The sequence below is a fragment of the Hypomesus nipponensis genome, chromosome 10, assembly GCF_054491055.1.
Source record: "Hypomesus nipponensis isolate SF chromosome 10, ASM5449105v1, whole genome shotgun sequence".
NCBI classification, from domain to species: Eukaryota; Metazoa; Chordata; class Actinopteri; order Osmeriformes; family Osmeridae; genus Hypomesus; species Hypomesus nipponensis.
In genome coordinates, this window is record NC_140370.1 from 5,962,794 (window position 1) to 5,980,567 (window position 17,774).

At 45.7% G+C, this 17,774-nt stretch overlaps 3 protein-coding genes across 7 annotated transcripts; 1 reads left to right on the forward strand and 2 right to left on the reverse strand.

The window, feature by feature from the left end:
• The first annotated feature begins 12 nt into the window (after window positions 1–12).
• Window positions 13–7,354, forward strand: LOC146271031 (importin-13-like). Of its 4 annotated transcripts, none has more exons than XM_084707668.1 (21): window positions 24–363; window positions 1,099–1,224; window positions 1,316–1,950; window positions 2,064–2,204; window positions 2,314–2,455; window positions 2,543–2,709; window positions 2,860–2,980; window positions 3,212–3,359; window positions 3,518–3,699; window positions 3,779–3,805; window positions 3,940–4,074; window positions 4,208–4,354; window positions 4,455–4,535; window positions 4,634–4,771; window positions 4,849–4,945; window positions 5,369–5,421; window positions 5,510–5,576; window positions 5,799–5,857; window positions 6,006–6,095; window positions 6,300–6,481; window positions 6,622–6,710. In XM_084707668.1, exons 1-21 carry the CDS (start codon window positions 298–300, stop codon window positions 6,632–6,634), a joined length of 2,817 nt encoding a protein of 938 aa, XP_084563794.1. In that variant the 5' UTR covers window positions 24–297; the 3' UTR covers window positions 6,635–6,710. The 4 variants fall into 4 exon arrangements, 3 of the variants coding, with proteins under 3 accessions (XP_084563794.1, XP_084563793.1, XP_084563792.1); XM_084707667.1 differs by having other exon boundaries at window positions 33–363; window positions 1,062–1,224; window positions 6,698–7,354; XM_084707666.1 differs by having other exon boundaries at window positions 34–363; window positions 6,698–7,354.
• On the reverse strand, window positions 7,003–11,708 carry fzr1b (fizzy/cell division cycle 20 related 1b). Of its 2 annotated transcripts, none has more exons than XM_084707671.1 (14): window positions 11,545–11,708; window positions 11,058–11,249; window positions 10,780–10,881; window positions 10,632–10,695; window positions 10,368–10,495; window positions 10,122–10,204; window positions 9,752–9,935; window positions 9,520–9,585; window positions 9,295–9,397; window positions 8,923–9,104; window positions 8,501–8,734; window positions 8,234–8,350; window positions 8,004–8,096; window positions 7,003–7,903 (listed from the first exon to the last, which is right to left on the reverse strand). In XM_084707671.1, exons 2-14 carry the CDS (start codon window positions 11,130–11,132, stop codon window positions 7,862–7,864), a joined length of 1,473 nt encoding a protein of 490 aa, XP_084563797.1. In that variant the 5' UTR covers window positions 11,133–11,249; window positions 11,545–11,708; the 3' UTR covers window positions 7,003–7,861. The 2 variants fall into 2 exon arrangements, with proteins under 2 accessions (XP_084563797.1, XP_084563798.1); XM_084707672.1 differs by having other exon boundaries at window positions 8,246–8,350; window positions 11,545–11,704.
• Window positions 11,709–11,806: 98 nt separating this feature from the next.
• LOC146271033 (cytochrome P450 2J2-like) lies at window positions 11,807–15,282 on the reverse strand. Its single transcript, XM_084707670.1, has 9 exons — window positions 14,748–15,282; window positions 14,341–14,503; window positions 14,093–14,242; window positions 13,690–13,850; window positions 13,303–13,479; window positions 13,076–13,217; window positions 12,808–12,995; window positions 12,567–12,708; window positions 11,807–12,442 (listed from the first exon to the last, which is right to left on the reverse strand). The coding sequence occupies exons 1-9, from the start codon at window positions 14,928–14,930 to the stop codon at window positions 12,267–12,269; spliced, it is 1,482 nt and encodes a 493-aa protein (XP_084563796.1). The 5' UTR covers window positions 14,931–15,282; the 3' UTR covers window positions 11,807–12,266.
• Between the last annotated feature and the right edge of the window lie 2,492 nt (window positions 15,283–17,774).

Consider the following 17,774-nt stretch of genomic DNA (forward strand, 5'->3'; position numbering starts at 1 on the left):
TGATGCACATCAACAAAGCAATTCCTCCAGAGGTCAGTGTTGCCCAGTTCCAGTCTCTCACCACCCCAAAATTGATTTGGTTGCTGTAAGTGACCTACTTCATTGGTCAGCACAGTGCCACTGTCATCCATGCCATCAATCTTTACAAATTATTTTTTAAACCAGGCTGCGTTGAAGGGACAATCTCACAGTTGTAATACTCACAAGTAAAGACATATCCTGCCTGAAAGCAGACGGCGCTAGTGGAACCGTGCATTAGACTTCTTCTATCCCTCAACGGGCGTCCCACTGCCGGGGATGGAGCCGCCTGCCAGCTCGGCGCAGAGCCCCGTGTCAGAGTTAACTGTGGACAATGTCGAGTCGGTAAGTCAAACTGTCTAAATGTTGACATTCGAGTTGTTCAAAAGATTTATCCTACATATAATGTATAATGGAATCCAATGTTTCCATTATAGCCTACATGATCGTTAAAACAACTTGTTCAGCTAAAACAGTAGCTTGACAATGACAAATTATTGTATGTATAACACAATAAATACGTTTGTAAGTATACATTTTGTGGGTAATGTGAGACTTTCATCACATTTCTCAAGCTAAATCAAAGAAAAATATTGTATTCTATTATGATTGATCCGTTAGATGTGAAGACAGGAGAACACATTTGCATGTGTAGTTGGACATGGGACTTCTTTATGGGAAGGGGCAGTTGTAATATGATCTCAGTTACAAGCATGCTGAGCTAATTATAACCAGTGCCATGTGCTTGGGATTAGTTGCTATGAACAACACAGTACAGTTCACCCCCAATGATTGCTCATTCTATGGTAATCCTCTTCTTGTTTTTTTCCTGAATTATCTCAGTGGCTAAAATCAATGCTTTAAAATTAGGTGTAACTAATATTCCAAAATGTTTCCTCTGTAGTACTAAGCTCTATTATACATGAGTTTATTAGAAATTCTTACTGTGTCCCTCTGTATTCTAAACAACCAGCCCCCTGACAACATTTTGATGAGTCAGACGGGACATTACTCTAATCTGGGGTCAGAATTTCTCACTGCAGTGCCTCTTCTGTGATCCTGGTCTTGCTATCATGCCAGGCCCTCCATCAGCTGTACTATGACCCAGACATGGAGCACAAGAACATGGCCCAGAAGTGGCTGACTCAGGCCCAGGCTTCTCCCCAGGCCTGGCACTTCTGTTGGGTTCTGCTCAGCCCTGACAAGGTGCGCTAGGTCCTAATCTTAGTCCAATCCAAATTGTATATCCTTTCTGATCTAATGTATAGCTCTCCTTCATTCTCCTCTGTGAAAATAGCTCCCAGAGATCCAGTTCTTTGGTGCCAGCACCCTGCACACTAACATCTCCCGCCGCTGGGGCGACCTCCCCGTGGAGCAGCACCAGAGCCTGAGGATGCAGCTCCTCTCCCACATCTCCCACTTCTCCTCGGGGCCCAAGATGGTGCTCACCAGGCTGTGTGTAGCCCTGGCCTCTATGGCCCTCCACACCATGCCCCAGACCTGGCCGCAAGCTGTGGCAGATATGGTGAGGGTCTTCCAGCCAGAGAAGCCAGGTGAGGGTGGTGCAGGGACAGATGGGGGGAACCCTCATGCCCACTGTCTGGCCCTGCTGGAGCTCCTCACAGTGCTGCCTGAGGAGTTCCAGAGCTCCCGGCTCCCTCAGGCTCGCAGGGCCCAGCTAAGGGAGGCCATGGCTGGGGAGTGGGCCGTGGTGTGCCCCCTACTTCGTCGTCTGCTCCAGAGGCAGGACAGCCCGGTGGAGGTGAAGGAACGGGTGCTGCGCTGCCTGTCCAGCTGGGTGGGGCTGGATGTACCGCTGGGGGAAAGTGAGGGGCTCGTCCAGGATTGCTTTGCGGCGTTGTCAGACCCGGAGCTCTTTGACTCAGCTGTGGAGACCATCGTCAGTGCTATCTCACAGCCTGACTGCCAGAGGTGAGGGACTTAGTCATTTGAAGCATGCGCACACACGTAGACACACAAATGAGGACACACACACACACGTTAACTTTTAATAGAAGTTTGTGTGTGTGTGTGTGTGTGTGAAGGTACACAGACTCTCTTGTGAACCTGATGCCTCTGGTTCTGGGGCTTCATGACCAGCTCAAGACGGCAGCGCAGGATGGAGACATGGAGACGTCCCACGGAATCTGCCGCATAGCTGTCGCTCTCGGGGAGACACACTCCAGGTACACACTGCCTCTCTCACACACGCAAGCGCCAGATTTACGCGGGGCGCTATTTCGTTCGAGCTCACAGTCGTATTGTTTTGTTCCCGTGGACGCGTGCTGGAGACAGGACACTGCTGCAGCAGGTGGAGCATTGGCAAGGATACCTGGCTTTGGTCAACATGATCCTGTTCTGTACTGGCATTCCTGGACATTACCCTGTCAGTGAGACCACCAGCTCCCTCACACTCACCTTCTGGTACACTCTGCAGGTGTGTGTGTATGAGTGAGTGTTAGTTTGACTCTGTGTGTTGGTCACCAACGTTGAAGTAGTCGAGGTTTGTGTTTGTGTGTTCCAGGATGATATCCTATCATTTGAGGAGGAGAAGCAGGCAGTGTATCTGCAGGTTTATAGACCTGTTTACTTCCAGTTGGTGGATGTGCTACTGCACAAAGCTCACTTCCCCTCAGAAGAAGAGTACAGTTCCTGGTCCTCTGATGACAAGGAACAGTTCAGGATCTACAGGTAAATAAGAAGTCAGCATGAAGTCAACAGGAAGTCATCAAGACGTTTTGGAAACAGTTTTGCTTGAGTTTGAAACTTTTGTTGAGCCATATGAACCATATGCTTTGTTCCTGAAAAAAAATCAACTGTATGGCACGATTTGTCTTATAGAGTTGACATTTCCGACACTCTGATGTATGTGTACGAAATTCTGGGCGCGGAGCTTCTCAGTAACCTCTACGATAGGCTGGGCAGACTGTTGATGGACACCGAGCGACCCTCAAGCTGGCAGGTCAGTTCCACTTTCTACTTGTATACCTATCAACATATCAGCCATTCGAAACAGTACAAAGATAAGTTGTATGTCTCTTTTGGCTACTATCATTTTCCTTATTTTTATTACTATTTCATGTTTTTCCCCTTAATCTGTTCAGTATCACTGTCGAGTTGATTTCAACGATTCTTCTACATGCGTGTTAGCCCCTTTTTATGTTCTTCCTTCCTCTTTGTCCTCTTCTCCTAGGACACTGAGGCGCTGCTGTTTGGCTTCCAGTCCATAGCAGAGACCATTGACGTCAACTACTCTGACGTTATCCCAGGCCTCGTTGCCCTTATCCCTCGGATCAGCATCGGCAACATCCAGCTGGCTGACACCGTCATGTACACCATAGGTAGCCAGACCTTTACTGCTGCTTTTACTGCTGATGGCCAAGTCTAATCAAATTAAATCAAACTTTATTTGAATAGATGTTCTAGATATTTTTGTCCGACCTTGTGCTCTCTGTCTCTGTCTTTAAAGCCTTCCTTCCTTCCTCCTCTTATACTGCAGGTTCCCTAGCTGAATGGCTAGCAGACCACCCTGTGATGTTGGGCAATGTATTACCCATGGTGCTCCAGGGCTTGGTGAAGGCGGAGCTTTCTGTGTCCAGCGTGTCCACTCTGAAGAGGATCTGCAGGGAGTGTCGCCATGACCTTGGACCCTATGCTCAAGACATCCTTGCGGTGTCGCAGGTGGGTGGCCGACTGTGTATATTATTGTCATGTTTCAGTAGTTATCCAGGATACTGATCCAGGCTTATTGTTTTCACAGGATGTGCTGATCAAGGAAATCCACAAGGTCAGTACAAAAACCTTGAACCTACAAAATCCATTTTCCTAATCCCGTCATCTTATAATATACAGTATATAATAATGCATATCGTCTAAGATAGACCATTGTGTGTTTACATGTGTGTGTGTGCGGGTACGCAGAGCAGCCAGTGCATGTGGCTCATGCAGGCCCTGGGCTTCCTCCTGTCTGCCCTTCCCGTGGAGAAGATCCTGGGTAGCCTGCACTCCCTCATCAGTCCTCACATCCAGAGGCTGGACGCTCTGTCCCACCAGGAGGTACAGATAGACCCACAGCTCGCAGCCCCAGACCAAGCCACTACACATGGGAACCATGGGGCTTCTACTAAGTAGAGCTATGAATGGTCGACACACTGAACTGCTTGTCTTTGTTGCCTCATTATGTTCACAGCCCAGCCCTGCTAACAAGCTGTCAATCATACACCTCCTGGAAATGCTCTCCAGTCTGTTCACCACGCTAGATGTCAACAGACAGGGCGGAGACTCAGAGGGCGCATCCCAGGCCACACCCACTGCCACCCAGACGAGCCCCAACCCTGTGAGTCCACCAATAGAAACCCTGGGACCTTAGACCAGGTATGGCGAGTCCCTCTGACATCCTCCTAAACCTTTAGTTTTTTCTTCTTCACATGTCTCAGGTGGTGGTGGTGCTACAGGAAGTGTTCTCTCTGATCCAGACCATACTGAGCAAGTGGCTCAGCGACCCTGAGGTGGTGGAGGTGAGTCTAGTGTAAACAACACGGGGGTGTGAGTGTTTGTCGTGCGATCTGTGTGAACGCGGCCCTCACCCCTGACAGCGTCACTGTGTCTCTCCTAGGCTGTGTGTGGGGTGTTTGAGAAGTCTGTGCGGACCCTCCTCCATGGCTTTGCTCCCATGGTGGCCCAGCTGAGCGAGATGCTGGGCCAGATCTACAGCGCCTTCCCACAAGCCTCTGCTCTCGACCTCACACGGCAGGTGGGACCTCCAGACTTCAGATGGGACTATGGTCCGACACTCAATCCCTTTCGTTAACAATCGGACTTTTGTTGCAGATGGTACACATATTTGCAGGAGAGAAGGGCCCTTTCCTTCCCATCCAAGGGCTTATTGAACTGGTCTCATCAACTACACTCTCCATTTTCCAACAAGGTAAGAGAGAGTGAAGAGTGAGGGATGGTCAAACCTGTATTTAAAGCAGGAGCTCCTTCTTGTAAATACAGAAATTAGCTTTAGGCCCCACACAAGTCGAATAATCTGTCAGAGTTCCATGAGATTTCCAAATTATTTTTACTTTTAACTGTACTTTATATTTTGTATGTCATACTTCAATGTAGCAATGTATATTGTTGTTGAATTGTGTTATGCAATGTATGTTATGTTTTGTAATGTATGTAAGGGCCTCATTATAGCCTCCCTGCTAACATGTACAGTAAGTGATATAAGTAATAAAGACAGCTATTGAGATAGATAAACAGGTCCCTGGGAGGTACCATCTTGGATGACTCATCCATCTTTTATAAGTCATGTTGCATGTTTGGTCACCACTGGTCTCTCAATGTCTTTATTCTGTAGGTCCCAGGGATCATCCAGATATTGCCGAGTCATTTATGCAACTCCACGCACAGGTTCGATTTGTGTATTGCTGTCTCACTGAATACATGATCTATACAGTTCAGGATCAACCATGGTGTGCATGCGTGTTCTTGATTCAAGGTACTCAAAAGGAAACCGGATGTGTACCTGTCCAGCCATCTTGATGTCAAAGCGCTATTCTACTGTGGTAAGTATCACTTTGTTTGGACAACATTTAGTCTGTAGCAGGATGTCTCAAAGCAATGGTGGACTCCCAAATTGTGAAACTTGCTGCTTCTGGAGCAGTATCTGTCTGTCCTCAGGTAAACATATAGCTCTCAGTTCCTTTTTCTTAGAGCTGGAAGCCACTGTCAAGCCTGACTGACAACGTGGTCTAACCATGGCTGACAACTCCTATCTGTTTCCCCAGGAGTCCTGTCCCTCAAGTTCCCAGAGACGCCCACAGTGAAGTCAGCTGCCATGTTCTTTGTAAGGAAAATAAAGACAAGCTCCTTGTCTCTGTGGTTTAAGCTACGCTACCCTTTCACATAGTGTACCCTATCGTGTAAATGTAATGTAAACAACTCTATATGACTAGTACCATCTGATGTTGTGTACTCTGGCCCTTCCCACCCAGACAGAGCTGGTGCCACACTGTGTAGACATCCCCCCAGTGGGACAGGTGCTACAGAGAGATGGGAAACTTCTCATCCTCTCCATCCTTGAGGTGAGACACTTACTGGCCTTCGTGAGAGTGTAATCCATGCTAAACAAATATTTAGTTGGCCAATACTCCTCACCCTTGGTATGTGTATAAATACTCATCCATCCATTCCTCCACTTCTTCCCAACTCATGAATGTGCCTCGTTGAGCACTGGATGACTGCCAGGTGACGGAGTCCATCATTGCGTTTTTCTCTCCTGTTTCCAGGCTGTTGGAGGCCAGTCCCCGCGTAGTCTGACGGAGCACTTCTCAGAGGTGCTGTTCTGTCTGAACAGATACTGCCCTGCTCTGTTGGCCCAGTGGCTGAAGGACGGACTACAAACCCCAGGTTTCCCCTCTGCCCAGGTGTCCATGGAGCAGAAAGAGGATTTTAGTGAGCACCTCCTCAGGTAAAAGTTGTTGCTGGGCAACACTACGATTTTTTTTTATTGGGTTACATATCTAGCACAGTGATGTCAGAGCTGGAAGTTGTCACTCCAGCTAACATGCAACTCTCATGCTCCTTCCAACCTCCATGACCCATTCTTAGGCAAGACATTTAGGGAGCCATGGCATTTCCAGCAAACGTAGAAAGTGTATGAAGCCATCTTCTCTTTAACTCTCAGGGAACAGAGCGACAAGAGACGTGTGAAGGAGATATTGAAAGAGTTTTCACTGCTGTGTCGAGGCCTTCCTGGAACTGGATACACTTTGGAATATTAGCCTTCTTGCTCTTCAGACAAAACTGGAACTTTGTACAGGCACCGTCGCCGGGCTACGTACATAAGTGAAGAAGAGGATGACACCTTTTTTTATGACAGGAACAGAGAGCAGGGGACCTTTTATTAGTATACGGGGTGTTAGTATGATCATTGGGAATCCTTATGAAATTGTGCTTGTTTATGTTGCAAATGAACCAGTGAGGCTACTGTTCTTTAATTTTACAGGACCTTTTATTAAACATGCCACACCAAGTTGGCAATACAAGCAGACGACATTTACCAGCAATATCGCCACAAGAACTTACGATGGCCTAAAGATGTGGCAATTCAGAGCCCACCTTATGAATTATTAACTTGAGGGCCAGAAATAAATACAAATGTTTGTTGAATAGCATGTGGTGTTGAGTACGTGATAAGTTAACATTTGATAAACGTTGAAGTCCAAAGAACCTTTTCTATAGGACCCTCTGTATGTACTGTATGTGATTTTATGAGACGAGCATGTATACTATGAAACAGGCAAAAAATAAACACAACAGACTCTCTGCAGCTGCATGGGCAGGCTGACTGTTGGTGTATTCTTTTATTACATTGTCTCCTTAGGACACTAGGGTCAAAGTTCATATATTATCAAAATATAGAAATTCCCCTAGGCCACAGTTTTCAAGAACTCGCTCTCTCTCCAAAATATAAAGTAAAGGATTAGAAACATAACACCTTTATGTGAAGGTGTATATACATATCTTATACTCTCATGAATCTCTCTGTATATCTTTTCCAATACATAATAAACATTTGTAGAACATCCACAAGATGAGAAATTGGACAAACCGTGCACATCATGTCCAGACTAGGCTGTTTTTATCATTATTGACATCACTTAGTAGCCGCAGAAGATAGTAGCCGCAGGTTGAAGGTGGATGTCCTCGGTAAAAAAGGTGGATTTTGTAGGGGTGGTTGGTGCAGCGACAGTGTTTCTAGAAGGTTCTAAGCAGAATGGGAGAGGTAGCATAGAGGTCCAACACACCTCTGCCCCTGTCTGCTCCAGCCACAGCCCCCACCCCGACACTACCGTATCCTCGTAAAGAGGTTCAACACAGACTTGGACTCCTGAGGGCAAAAAACGAAGACACATTCGCATTTTGGATCATAAGATTCAAAGTCCAAGCTGGAGATACAAAGGTGGAGGTTGCTGTGGAGGACACTGTACCTTGGTGCAGCGCGTTTTACTAAAGACGTTCCAGAAGCGCAAGGTCTCGTCGCCGGCGCCCGTCACGATGGCCTCGCCGTCTGGTGACACGGCCTGTGGAGGAAGGCGACGGGACGGCAGTTTACGGCGTGGGACACGACCGGAGACTCATCTCTAATGCGTAAAGTGTTCATAACACCTTTACGAAACCATGTACCAACTCATCGCGGCATTCACAATCTACCAGTTACCTCAAGTCTTACCAGGTAGAGCACCCTGTAGGAGTGTCCTGTCAGCTTGGCCACCTGGGTCAGCGAGGGGTACTTCCACACCAGGATCTGGTTCTGGGAGTAGCCGTGAGTGCTCACCTGGAACATACACCCAAGCCCACCAATGAATCACCCGGTGTGTTCCTTCCATTGGTCTCTACCTTGAACTACTAAAGATCCATAGCATGGGATTCTACAGCTCTTAACCCAAGCCTTGAGGGTGGAGTTATGACCCTGTTGGTTCCTCACCAGCTCGTTGGCATGCTTGGACCAGGCCAGGTTGCAGACCTGGGAGCCCGTGTCGGTGCTTTGCAGCGACTGGCCCGTCAGAGTGTTCCAGAAGCGTAGGCAGCGGTCGGCCGTGCCCCCGCCGGACGCCAGCAGGCCGTGCTGGTGGGGAGACCAGGCGATAGCCTTCACCGCCGCCAGGTGGTCGCTGTACTGCTGCACCGGGAGCAGGCTGGAGCTGTTCCACACCAACAGCTGAGCAGGGAGGACAAAGGGAAGTGTTTCACAAAGGGCTGAAGTGTTTCACAAAGGGCTGCGTTCACGACCACAGATGCTGCTGGAATCTGAAACATTTACATTTATTCATTTAGCATCCTTTCATCAATCCTATCGGAGCCTTGGATGAGGTCTTCCCACCAGTGTAGCTGATCCATTCTCCTCACCTTGTTGTCATTGCCCCCAGAGGCCAGATGCTGGTGGTCTGGGGACCACTTGAGGCCACACACCTCCTGCCTGTGACCCTGGAGCCTCCTCTCAGCAGAGGAAGGGGTGCGCACGTCCCTCTGGAGGATCACCCTGTCTCTGCTGCCTGACGACAGCTGGTCCCCATTCCAGGCCAGGGCTCCTGGACACACACAAGGAGCCAAACAGGAGGGAGAACAGGGAGAGGGTTAGGGTACCTAATTTTGTCCATAACTGTACTTCAGGAAGCCTCGTCGTCCACAAGGCTGCATGAGACTTATCTCGACAAACACACGAAACCCCTACGCTGCCACCCACGCCAACCAGACTTGATCCCAGCATGCATCACTGACCCACGCGTGCCGAGTGTCCCTCTAGGCTGGTCAGTTTCCTCCCTCCTGCTGCATCCCATATCTGTACATAGCCCTTATGGGTTCCCACGGCAACCAGGCTCCCCTGAGAGGTAGAAAAGGAAGAAGAAGAAGAAACAAAGTTGAAAAAACTCTAGTGCGGGGGAAAAAACTGTCCACTAAACAAACGTTTGCATATTCAGTGTGTTTGCAGTCCTGTTGACTGACCCTTTCGTTCCAACACACTGATGTCACAGTGTCCCCATCCACTGAGAGGTCACACAGTCTCGTCACCTACAAAGTGAAATACAAGGACGGAACATGAGCCATCGCGCTTACAAGCTCTATAAATATCCTCTTCAATCTGTTATTGCAAATCAAGGTCTTTTTTTCTTTTCTTGGGACAGGTGGTGGTTGTAAACAGAGCCCCCTACTTTTCCAGGCCTTTCCGGCCTCTCACCTGACTGGTGCAGGCGCTCCACAGGTACACACAGGCCCCCAGGCCCACACTCAGCAGGTTGCCAGCCGACCAGTCCACTAGATTGAGGTAGAAGTCGTCCTGTAGCTCTGGTGCGTCCAGCACTTTGAAGGGAATCTTGGAGATCTTGCGGGCTGGCTTTCGAGGAGAGCGGAGCAGCTTGTGGCTGCAGAGACACAAACAATCAAGGGATAACATGGGCCACAAAGTCCACTTTCTTTTTCGACTCCGATTACGGAATTTGTGTGTCGTGATGCTGCCCATACACATTTAGTAAACCGAGGCATGGCATTTAAAGCATGCATGAGGGTATTTTGTCATTTAAAACAACACAGATCACTCAGTACTACACCTCTTGTTGCTGAGTGGAGAGAGGGAGTACGGTGAGACTTCATTTGCACCGTCGAAAGGCACTCTCTTAGTGTGGACAGTGTACTGAGGACAACAGACCCACAGCGTCAGTCAGACACATGGAACAAAACCTACACTTAAAATACAGACGGATGACGACAGAAAGCGTCACCTTATTGTATTTGGGAGAGACACACGGAGGGCAGTGTTATGGAGCACCGGGTCTGGAGCCCGTCAGAGTTCTCACCCTAAAGAGGCTGCGACTGTGTGGGGACAGGACCGTGTGTCTGCGATCATCTGAGAGGGGGTCAGGGACCGCCTCTATGCCTGCGCCCAGCAACTCGTTCCTCAGCAAGGCGGCATAGGCCACAGCATCTACAAGTGAGGCGGGAAAAGAGGGGGCAGAGATGGAAAGAGAGGCGAGCCCTTTATCTGCACTGAGGGTGCCATACCACATGGCTATATGGAACATTCTAAAGTTTGTGCTGATGTTGATGTAATGAATTTCTACCTTTTCCCGTGTCTGAACCTGTGTCTTTCCCTCTCTGGTTTTGATTGGGAGATCGACAGTTTTCCTGTGTGGGAAGATGGAAAAGTAATATGGGTGAATGTGACCGTGACTAGACAGCAAAAAGTATCAGAACAGAGGTGTAGCTTACGTTGGCATAGTGGAAGTTGATACTCCAGTTGCTTCCGGCGCGGGTGGGAATGAAGCGATCTCCCGACTTGACACTTACGGGACTGCATGTGGCACCTTCCAACTATAATGGGCAGAGAGGCACAAATGGTTAACAGTGACATTTAGTTCCTTTATCAGCCCATAACTCTTTTTAAGGTTACAAAGGCTTTTTTTTCTTTCTTTTTTGGGAATTCTAGTCTAGTCCTTAGATACAGAGTTATTGCTTCCAGTACCTTCACGCGTTTTGTCATCACTTACTTTAGCAAGCTGACTCTCTGGCAGATTTTGATGGTTGATTTGCCTGAGCAGCCGTCTCTCATATTCCTGGTCCATTGCTACCTTACCACTGGCAGGTGTCTCTGGTCCCCCCCCCCCACCCTCTGTCCCCCCTTGAACCGTCACTCCCTTTTCCTCAGTCTGCACACGGAGACCCCCTTTGGCCTCCCATCCCTGAGGAGAGGAATTGAATTATGTTTCCAAAGTGAGGCAAAGATAGAAAGACAACGTTTTGTCAGCCAGCTCAGCACATTATGCACCAGCTTAGATGCTGGACCTCCTGCCAGTCAGTGATGACAATAAAATATACTTATTTTAAGCCGGACAGTGTGTGTGTGTATGTGTTGCAGTTTGAAAGACAGTCAAACTGTTGTCATGGTTGCTATCATTCCCCAGTAAACAACAAAACCACACCGCTGTCTAGCTAAATGCAGTTACCTGACGACTCAGAAAAGAAGATCATTCTTACCCTCTGCTCAAGTAAAAAACAAACGTATTGACATTCTTGGGGCTCTAGTAGTGTAGACAACAATGCAACATCACTTTAGTTTTCCTCCTCAATGGACGTTATTGGTTAACATCAAATATTTTACTCAAGATGTCAGCACTCAGTAGCTTTCAAATCGCCATCGACTCTACTAATGTTGTTTATGTCTGGACCAAGATGGCGACGAATCAGCTGTACACCAGATAGTCTTGTGGCATTTACAAGAAAGCTCAACAGCGCCACCTCGGGTTTCTTTTTCTTTCTTTATTCTGAAAAGAAGACAAATCAAAGCTGCTGCCCTTTTTTATTAAAGAGTGGCATCCAATTACTGTAGTACAGAAACTTTAAACTGTGTGTCCTTTATGGGGTAATGCGTGTTGCATATTCAGTTACTGTAATCATAAATAGCAAGTAGCCTACCTATATGGTAGACAACCTTTATGCTGTCAATTAGTAGCTATTGGGCAAGACATTTGCATAATATGAACTCTTAATAGCCCATCTAAACCATGTTGTAAGTTTTACACTTACACAAAGTATTAGACAGCATACAGTTGACAATAAGTAATGGGGCTGTTTAGCCTCAAAATGGAGCATCCCAATCGATTTGCGAAACAAAAAAATTGCATATTTGGTTGAAACCAAACATATATATCCCATCACTGACAGTAAACTGAAAAACTACAACATTCCATTGTTGGCAGTCACCTTGAGGAAACACACATTTTGAAGGGTTTTGGCGACAAGACGGCAGATCCCTGTGGCTCCAAGATGGGCTCTTCTCCAGGAGCTGGAGAGAAAGTAAACCTCTGGAGAAGGGAGGTGAAAAAGAGGAAGAGCTCCATATGGGCAAGTTGCTCTCCTAGACACATCCTCTTTCCTGAGATTGAGGGGGGGGGGGGTTGTCAGGTGAAATTATATATTATTTATTATGTCATTTTACCAGGAGGGTCAGAAATCAGGCAACGTCTATGATTATTAGAGTATTAGAGGTTATCACAAACCTGTAGAGAAAGGGAAAAAGGCCTGCCTTTTACAGAAATGCCCATGCTCATTCAGAAAGTGCTGGGGGTAAAACATTTCTGGTTTCTCCCATTCTGTCTCATCACGGAGCACTGATGAAAGGTTGGTGACCAGCACAGTTTTCTATGAGAGAGGAACACCCCTTTATGTTGACACTTCATGGCATATCATAGCAACCATGGCATAAAAGTCTTGAAATGACATCATTTCTTTAAATATTACCTGCGGAATAAAATATCCTCCCACAGTGGTGTCTTTGCTAGACACCCTGGGTATGTTGAGCGGGATTAAGTTGGCCACTCTTTGCGTCTCATGAAGGACAGCCTCAGTGTACGGCATGTTGATTTTGTCGGTCATGCAAGGCTGGCGAGACAAGCCAATCACACGCTCTATCTCATCCTGGACCTTCTCTGTTGAAATGAAAGAGTAGAGGATAAGTTCTAGTGGACTGATTGGATGGAAATTAGTCAGCCAAATGGTGTGTACTTACCCTGCACTTCTGAGTATTTCATCATGTAAAGTAGAGCAAAGCGCAGGGTGTTGGTGACAGTCTCCGTTCCAGCCTCAAACAAGTCCAGAGTACAGAACGCCAAGTTTTCTGAGTCAAACCCAGCCTCAATGTCATTCTTTTTCTGTAAATTGCATATTCCAAGGGATTATAAAATATAGGTATCTAAAGTACAATGCATAAAAAAATGGACATGGTTGTACAGTAACCTTGTCTATTTCTGCAATGTAGGTGTCAATAAAGTCCCTGTGGTTAAAAGGGTCCCAGTCCCTCTTGTGTTTCTCTATTTCCTTTCTCAGGAAGGAGATGAGCCTGGCATAGTTGGAGAAGATGATGTCATGGGGGCCGGGTAAACGTTTGAAGAGCCACGGGAATATGTCATACATCTGAGGAGAGCACAGAGAGGATCCTGGTAGATAAACACAGCCATACCTGATAGAGATTTCAACAGACAGTGACCATGTTTCCAGCTACGTGGGGTGGGATATGTAGGTACAAAGCAATTGTTATCATGTAATAGCAAAGATATTTTATATTTCTCCATATAATGATGGTAATTTCTGGAACTCAACAACTTGACAAACTGTATGTCACACCTGAGCAAGGGGTGTGCCTGCCAATAGAATAGATTCCTGGCTAAGTTTCAGAAGGTTCTGGAAATCAATGTCATCGTAGTCAAATCGCTTCCCAAACACCAAGGATCCAATAACATTGGCAGCAGCATTGTTTATTATAACATGGGGGTTAAAGGGACCTCCTGTTAAGACATTTTACAAAAATCAGCAATTATTTAATTAAGTTATCCAATAATTGTGAAAGTGTAGATTCACATAAACATGTCACTGTTACACCAAACATACAAGGACTTATAGTTACTGTTGGTACTAACATAAAAGTTACAATGCTTAGCATCATATGCAACCATCATCACTTCATAAGTCATTTCAGATATTAAAATAAAGAAATTATATGACGGCACAACTGAAGTCCTCCACTTACCCATTTCCTGTTGGAAAGTCTCACACAGGAAGTTACATTCCAGCTGTATGTGATATTCCAGGGTTCTTTTTCCTTCACCAAAGTGTTTCAAGTGGGCCAAAGAAAACTGCCTCTGTCTCCTCCATTTGTATCCATTGCTGAAAGAAATCCCTTGAAATGGATCACATTACTTTAAGAATGAACACTCTAACATAAATAAAGACATTTACAGGATAAACAACAACAACAATTTGATTTACATAACTTACCACGTCCTTTAAAAACTTCATTAAACAATGGGGACAGTGGTCGATCTAAAAATATGTTTCCCTGCGTCACCAAAACATCCTTCACCATCTTGTATCCTGATACAAACACTATCTTATCTGCTCCCCATCGAAGGCTGAAAACGTTACCAAATTGTTTGGCAACCTGAACACATTCACAAAATAGCATATAATTAGCATTAGACCCAACATAACCACTTACTTTAATTAAACTACAATCAAACTAAACTCAAATCAAGTCTAGGGAACAGGGTGGCAAGAAGTGAAATCTTGAGAATTCCCTGTGTGTATTGTAATCTATTGGCTTTCTAAAACACAGAGTTGAATGCTAATGCTTGTGTCTTTTGATACATACAAGCTCTCACATACAAGCTGCAGGTCAGTATTACCTTGTCCATTGCATGGTGGTCGAAACCAATAAAGACATTCCCCAGGAAAGGCAGAGGCCAAGGTCCAGGTGGAAAATTAGGAGGTTTTCTATTCTTGATAAAATCAGCCAAAAGAAGAAAAACGAAGAAAAGAAAAAGTCCACTCTTTAGATCCAGCCAATCCAGAACTGAATGCACCAACATGCTGCAAGTTCAATGTCACAGGGGAAAGGCTTGGAATCTGAGATTTGAGAAGAGCAAAAGTTCCCCTGAAAACCAAATCGTTAAAAAACGAAACTTGAGAGGTGTTATTTCTTCTCTCTCTCTCTCTTTCTCTCTCTCTCTCTTTCTCTCTCTCTCTCTCTCTCTCTCTCTCTGTCTCTCTCTCTCTCTCTCTCTCTCTCTCTCTCTCTCTCTCTCTCTCTCTCTCTCTGTCTCTCTCTCTCTCTCTCTCTCTCTCTCTCTCTCTCTGTCTCTCTCTCTGTTACAACTGTTAGTTTCTCCCCTCCCCCATTGCCTCTTTTTCTTATTCACCCTTTTCCCTTCATTCCCAAGAACACTCTAACCTGAACTCTAATGTGTTTGCCCCTCTGGAATCACCTATTACATAAGGGCTGCTAAACAAGCCCCCTATTAACACAGAGGGACAAGGGTCACTCTTTTTTACACATCTAAACCACAGTCGCCTTCTTCAATATGAAAACAGCTAGGGAGGTGCCTGTCTCTATGCACTCTATGAATATAGGACTGTACTAAAGGCTAATTACTGACACTGTCATTGCTTTATTGCACTTGTTGATTATTGACAAAATCATAGAAATTGAGAGTCTAAAGTCACAAAGTCCTCTTGTTTTTTTGTTTTTTTTTCAGGATTACTATGTAACAACAATCTCATCAGGTTGACAGAAAATTCTCAGGTGGAAAATTAGGAGGGTTTCTATTCTTCAGAATATCAATTCAGACTATCAATCAGTCAGAAGAAGAAGAAAAAAAGTCCACTCTTTAGATACAGCCAATCCAGAACTGAATACAGCAACATGCTGCAAGTTCAATGTCACAGGGGAAAGGCTGCGAGGCTGAGATTTGAGAAGAGCATACTCCTTTAAAAGTTCCCCTGAAATCTGAAAACCGGTACTCATTTATTTTGAATGGTTTAAAAAAGTGCTTGTTTACTTAATCTATGGCTGAATACAATGATACAAAGGAGATCTAAACTGGATTCCAATGCAAGATGTTGGTGACAGTCTCCATTCCGCCACCCCTCAAACAGTCCAGGGTACAGAATGCAAGGTCATCTGAATTGAACCCCGCATCGGTTTTCTTTTTTTTTTTTTTGTCTGTAGGTTACACAATCCGAGGAAAACTTTTCTTGTGAATCCTCATGTACCGCAAGAAAAAAGTTAGCATTTTCAGACACAGGACATGCAGTCTCTCTCTCTGTCTCTCTGTCTCTCTCTCTCTCTGTCTCTCTCTCTCTCTCTCTCTCTCTCTCTCTCTCTCTCTCTCTCTCTCTCTCTCTCTCTCTCTCTCTCTCTCTCTTACTCTCTCTGTCTCTCTGTCTCTCTCTCTCTCTCTCTCTCGCTCTCTGTCTCTCTCTCTCTGTCTCTCTCTCTTTCTCACTCTCTCTCTTTATGTCTCTCTGTCTCTCTCTGTCTCTCTGTCGCTCTCTCTCTGTCTCTCTCTCTCTCACTCTCTCTCTTTATGTCTCTCTGTCTGTAGCGACTGTTAGTTTCTCCCCTCCCCCATAGCCTCTTTTTCTTATTCACCCTTTTCCCTTCATTACCAAGAACACTCTAACCTGAACTCTAATGTGGTTGCCAGTCACTCAGGAATCACCTATTACATAACGTCTTTGTTTAGTATTCCTCTGCCATAATAATTCATGGCAAATGAGGATCAACACAACAGATCCCAGAGGCACTTCGAGGACTTGCTTGAAACTGAATCCTCCACCAGGGGGCAGATTGGTGCTGGTTTCTCCACTTCTGTTCCAAATCTGCCTTGGCAACTAAGCAGGTGCATCTGTGACAGCTGATGACATCAGCTGACAATTGCATGTTGGGAATGAATGCCTATTCCAGCCTGTAATACTGTTTGAAAAATAATTAAATATTCAAGTTATTTAATTATACAGAGAATCAATGTGTTGCCATTATGTGTATTCCAGCAGGAGGTTATGTGTTATACCAGCAAGTGGCAGTGTTGCAGTCCCTGCTGAATTATCCAATTGTCTCTGGGCAGAAAATGCTTTACAGCAAGAAAGGCTGAGAAAAAAAAGAATCAGGAGAAAATGAGGTCATCCTTTAAAGCGATAGTGACACTCAATAGTTTTCTACTCAGACTGCAGTGTTAAGCACAAGTGTGCTGTGCTAGCTTGATTCTTTCCGGAGCCTAAACCACATGTTTGAAATGAGTGAAAGTGTATATGCATTACTGCATGTGTGCGCTAAAAGAGACAGGGAGAGAGAATGAGCATTAAACAATCTTCCATCATTTCCCATTGTACAATGGATTGTGGCCTATGCTCTGCCTTGTTAGCATACAGCCTCAGTTCCAATGCCTTAGGCTAAAGAGAAACATCACACATTATGAAAATTGGTTAACCAACACTCTCTCTAAATTGCTCTTAGTCTTTGGGTTCCCTTTTAACTTGTTGTGTCATTGTGTTTTTCCCCTGTTACAGTAATGTGACACACTAGTCACATATGAGTCATGCAGCCTTCCCAATGACCCATCAGAATCAAATGCTGATTCAAAAGAAAATATTAATAGTGGATTTTCCGGCAACCATATTTTCAGAGGAGGCATCAATGAGTTTCTCATTTCAAAGTTCTCGAACTTTCCCCCTGAAAGCATAGCGTCTTCACATGACAAGGAAAAACTACTGGTTCTCTAATAAAAACATTGTGTTGGGGAGTTGGGGAAGTAAATCTCTCGTATTTTCCCCTCTGAACTCCTCTCTGTAGTTTTGCATATAGAGCTGTGTCCAGGTCTGGACTGGGACTGAAAAACGGCCCTGGACTTTGAAACACAGATCGGCCCTCGACC

Coding starts and splice junctions, on each gene's coding strand:
- LOC146271033 (XM_084707670.1), bottom strand. CDS start 14,930: ATGTTGGTGCATTCAGTTCTGGATTGGCTGGATCTAAAGAGTGGACTT. Junction 14,504..14,747: donor ACCACCATGCAATGGACAAG/GTAATACTGACC, acceptor GAATGTGTTCAG/GTTGCCAAACAATTTGGTAA. Junction 12,443..12,566: donor CTTTTTCCCTTTCTCTACAG/GTTTGTGATAAC, acceptor CCTCAATCTCAG/GAAAGAGGATGTGTCTAGGA.
- LOC146271031 (XM_084707666.1), top strand. CDS start 298: ATGGAGCCGCCTGCCAGCTCGGCGCAGAGCCCCGTGTCAGAGTTAACT. Junction 1,225..1,315: donor TTCTGCTCAGCCCTGACAAG/GTGCGCTAGGTC, acceptor CTGTGAAAATAG/CTCCCAGAGATCCAGTTCTT. Junction 4,536..4,633: donor GCGACCCTGAGGTGGTGGAG/GTGAGTCTAGTG, acceptor TGTCTCTCCTAG/GCTGTGTGTGGGGTGTTTGA.
- fzr1b (XM_084707671.1), bottom strand. CDS start 11,132: ATGGACCAGGAATATGAGAGACGGCTGCTCAGGCAAATCAACCATCAA. Junction 8,735..8,922: donor CTGGGGGCAATGACAACAAG/GTGAGGAGAATG, acceptor CTCCCTGCTCAG/CTGTTGGTGTGGAACAGCTC. Junction 7,904..8,003: donor GTAAAACGCGCTGCACCAAG/GTACAGTGTCCT, acceptor TTTTGCCCTCAG/GAGTCCAAGTCTGTGTTGAA.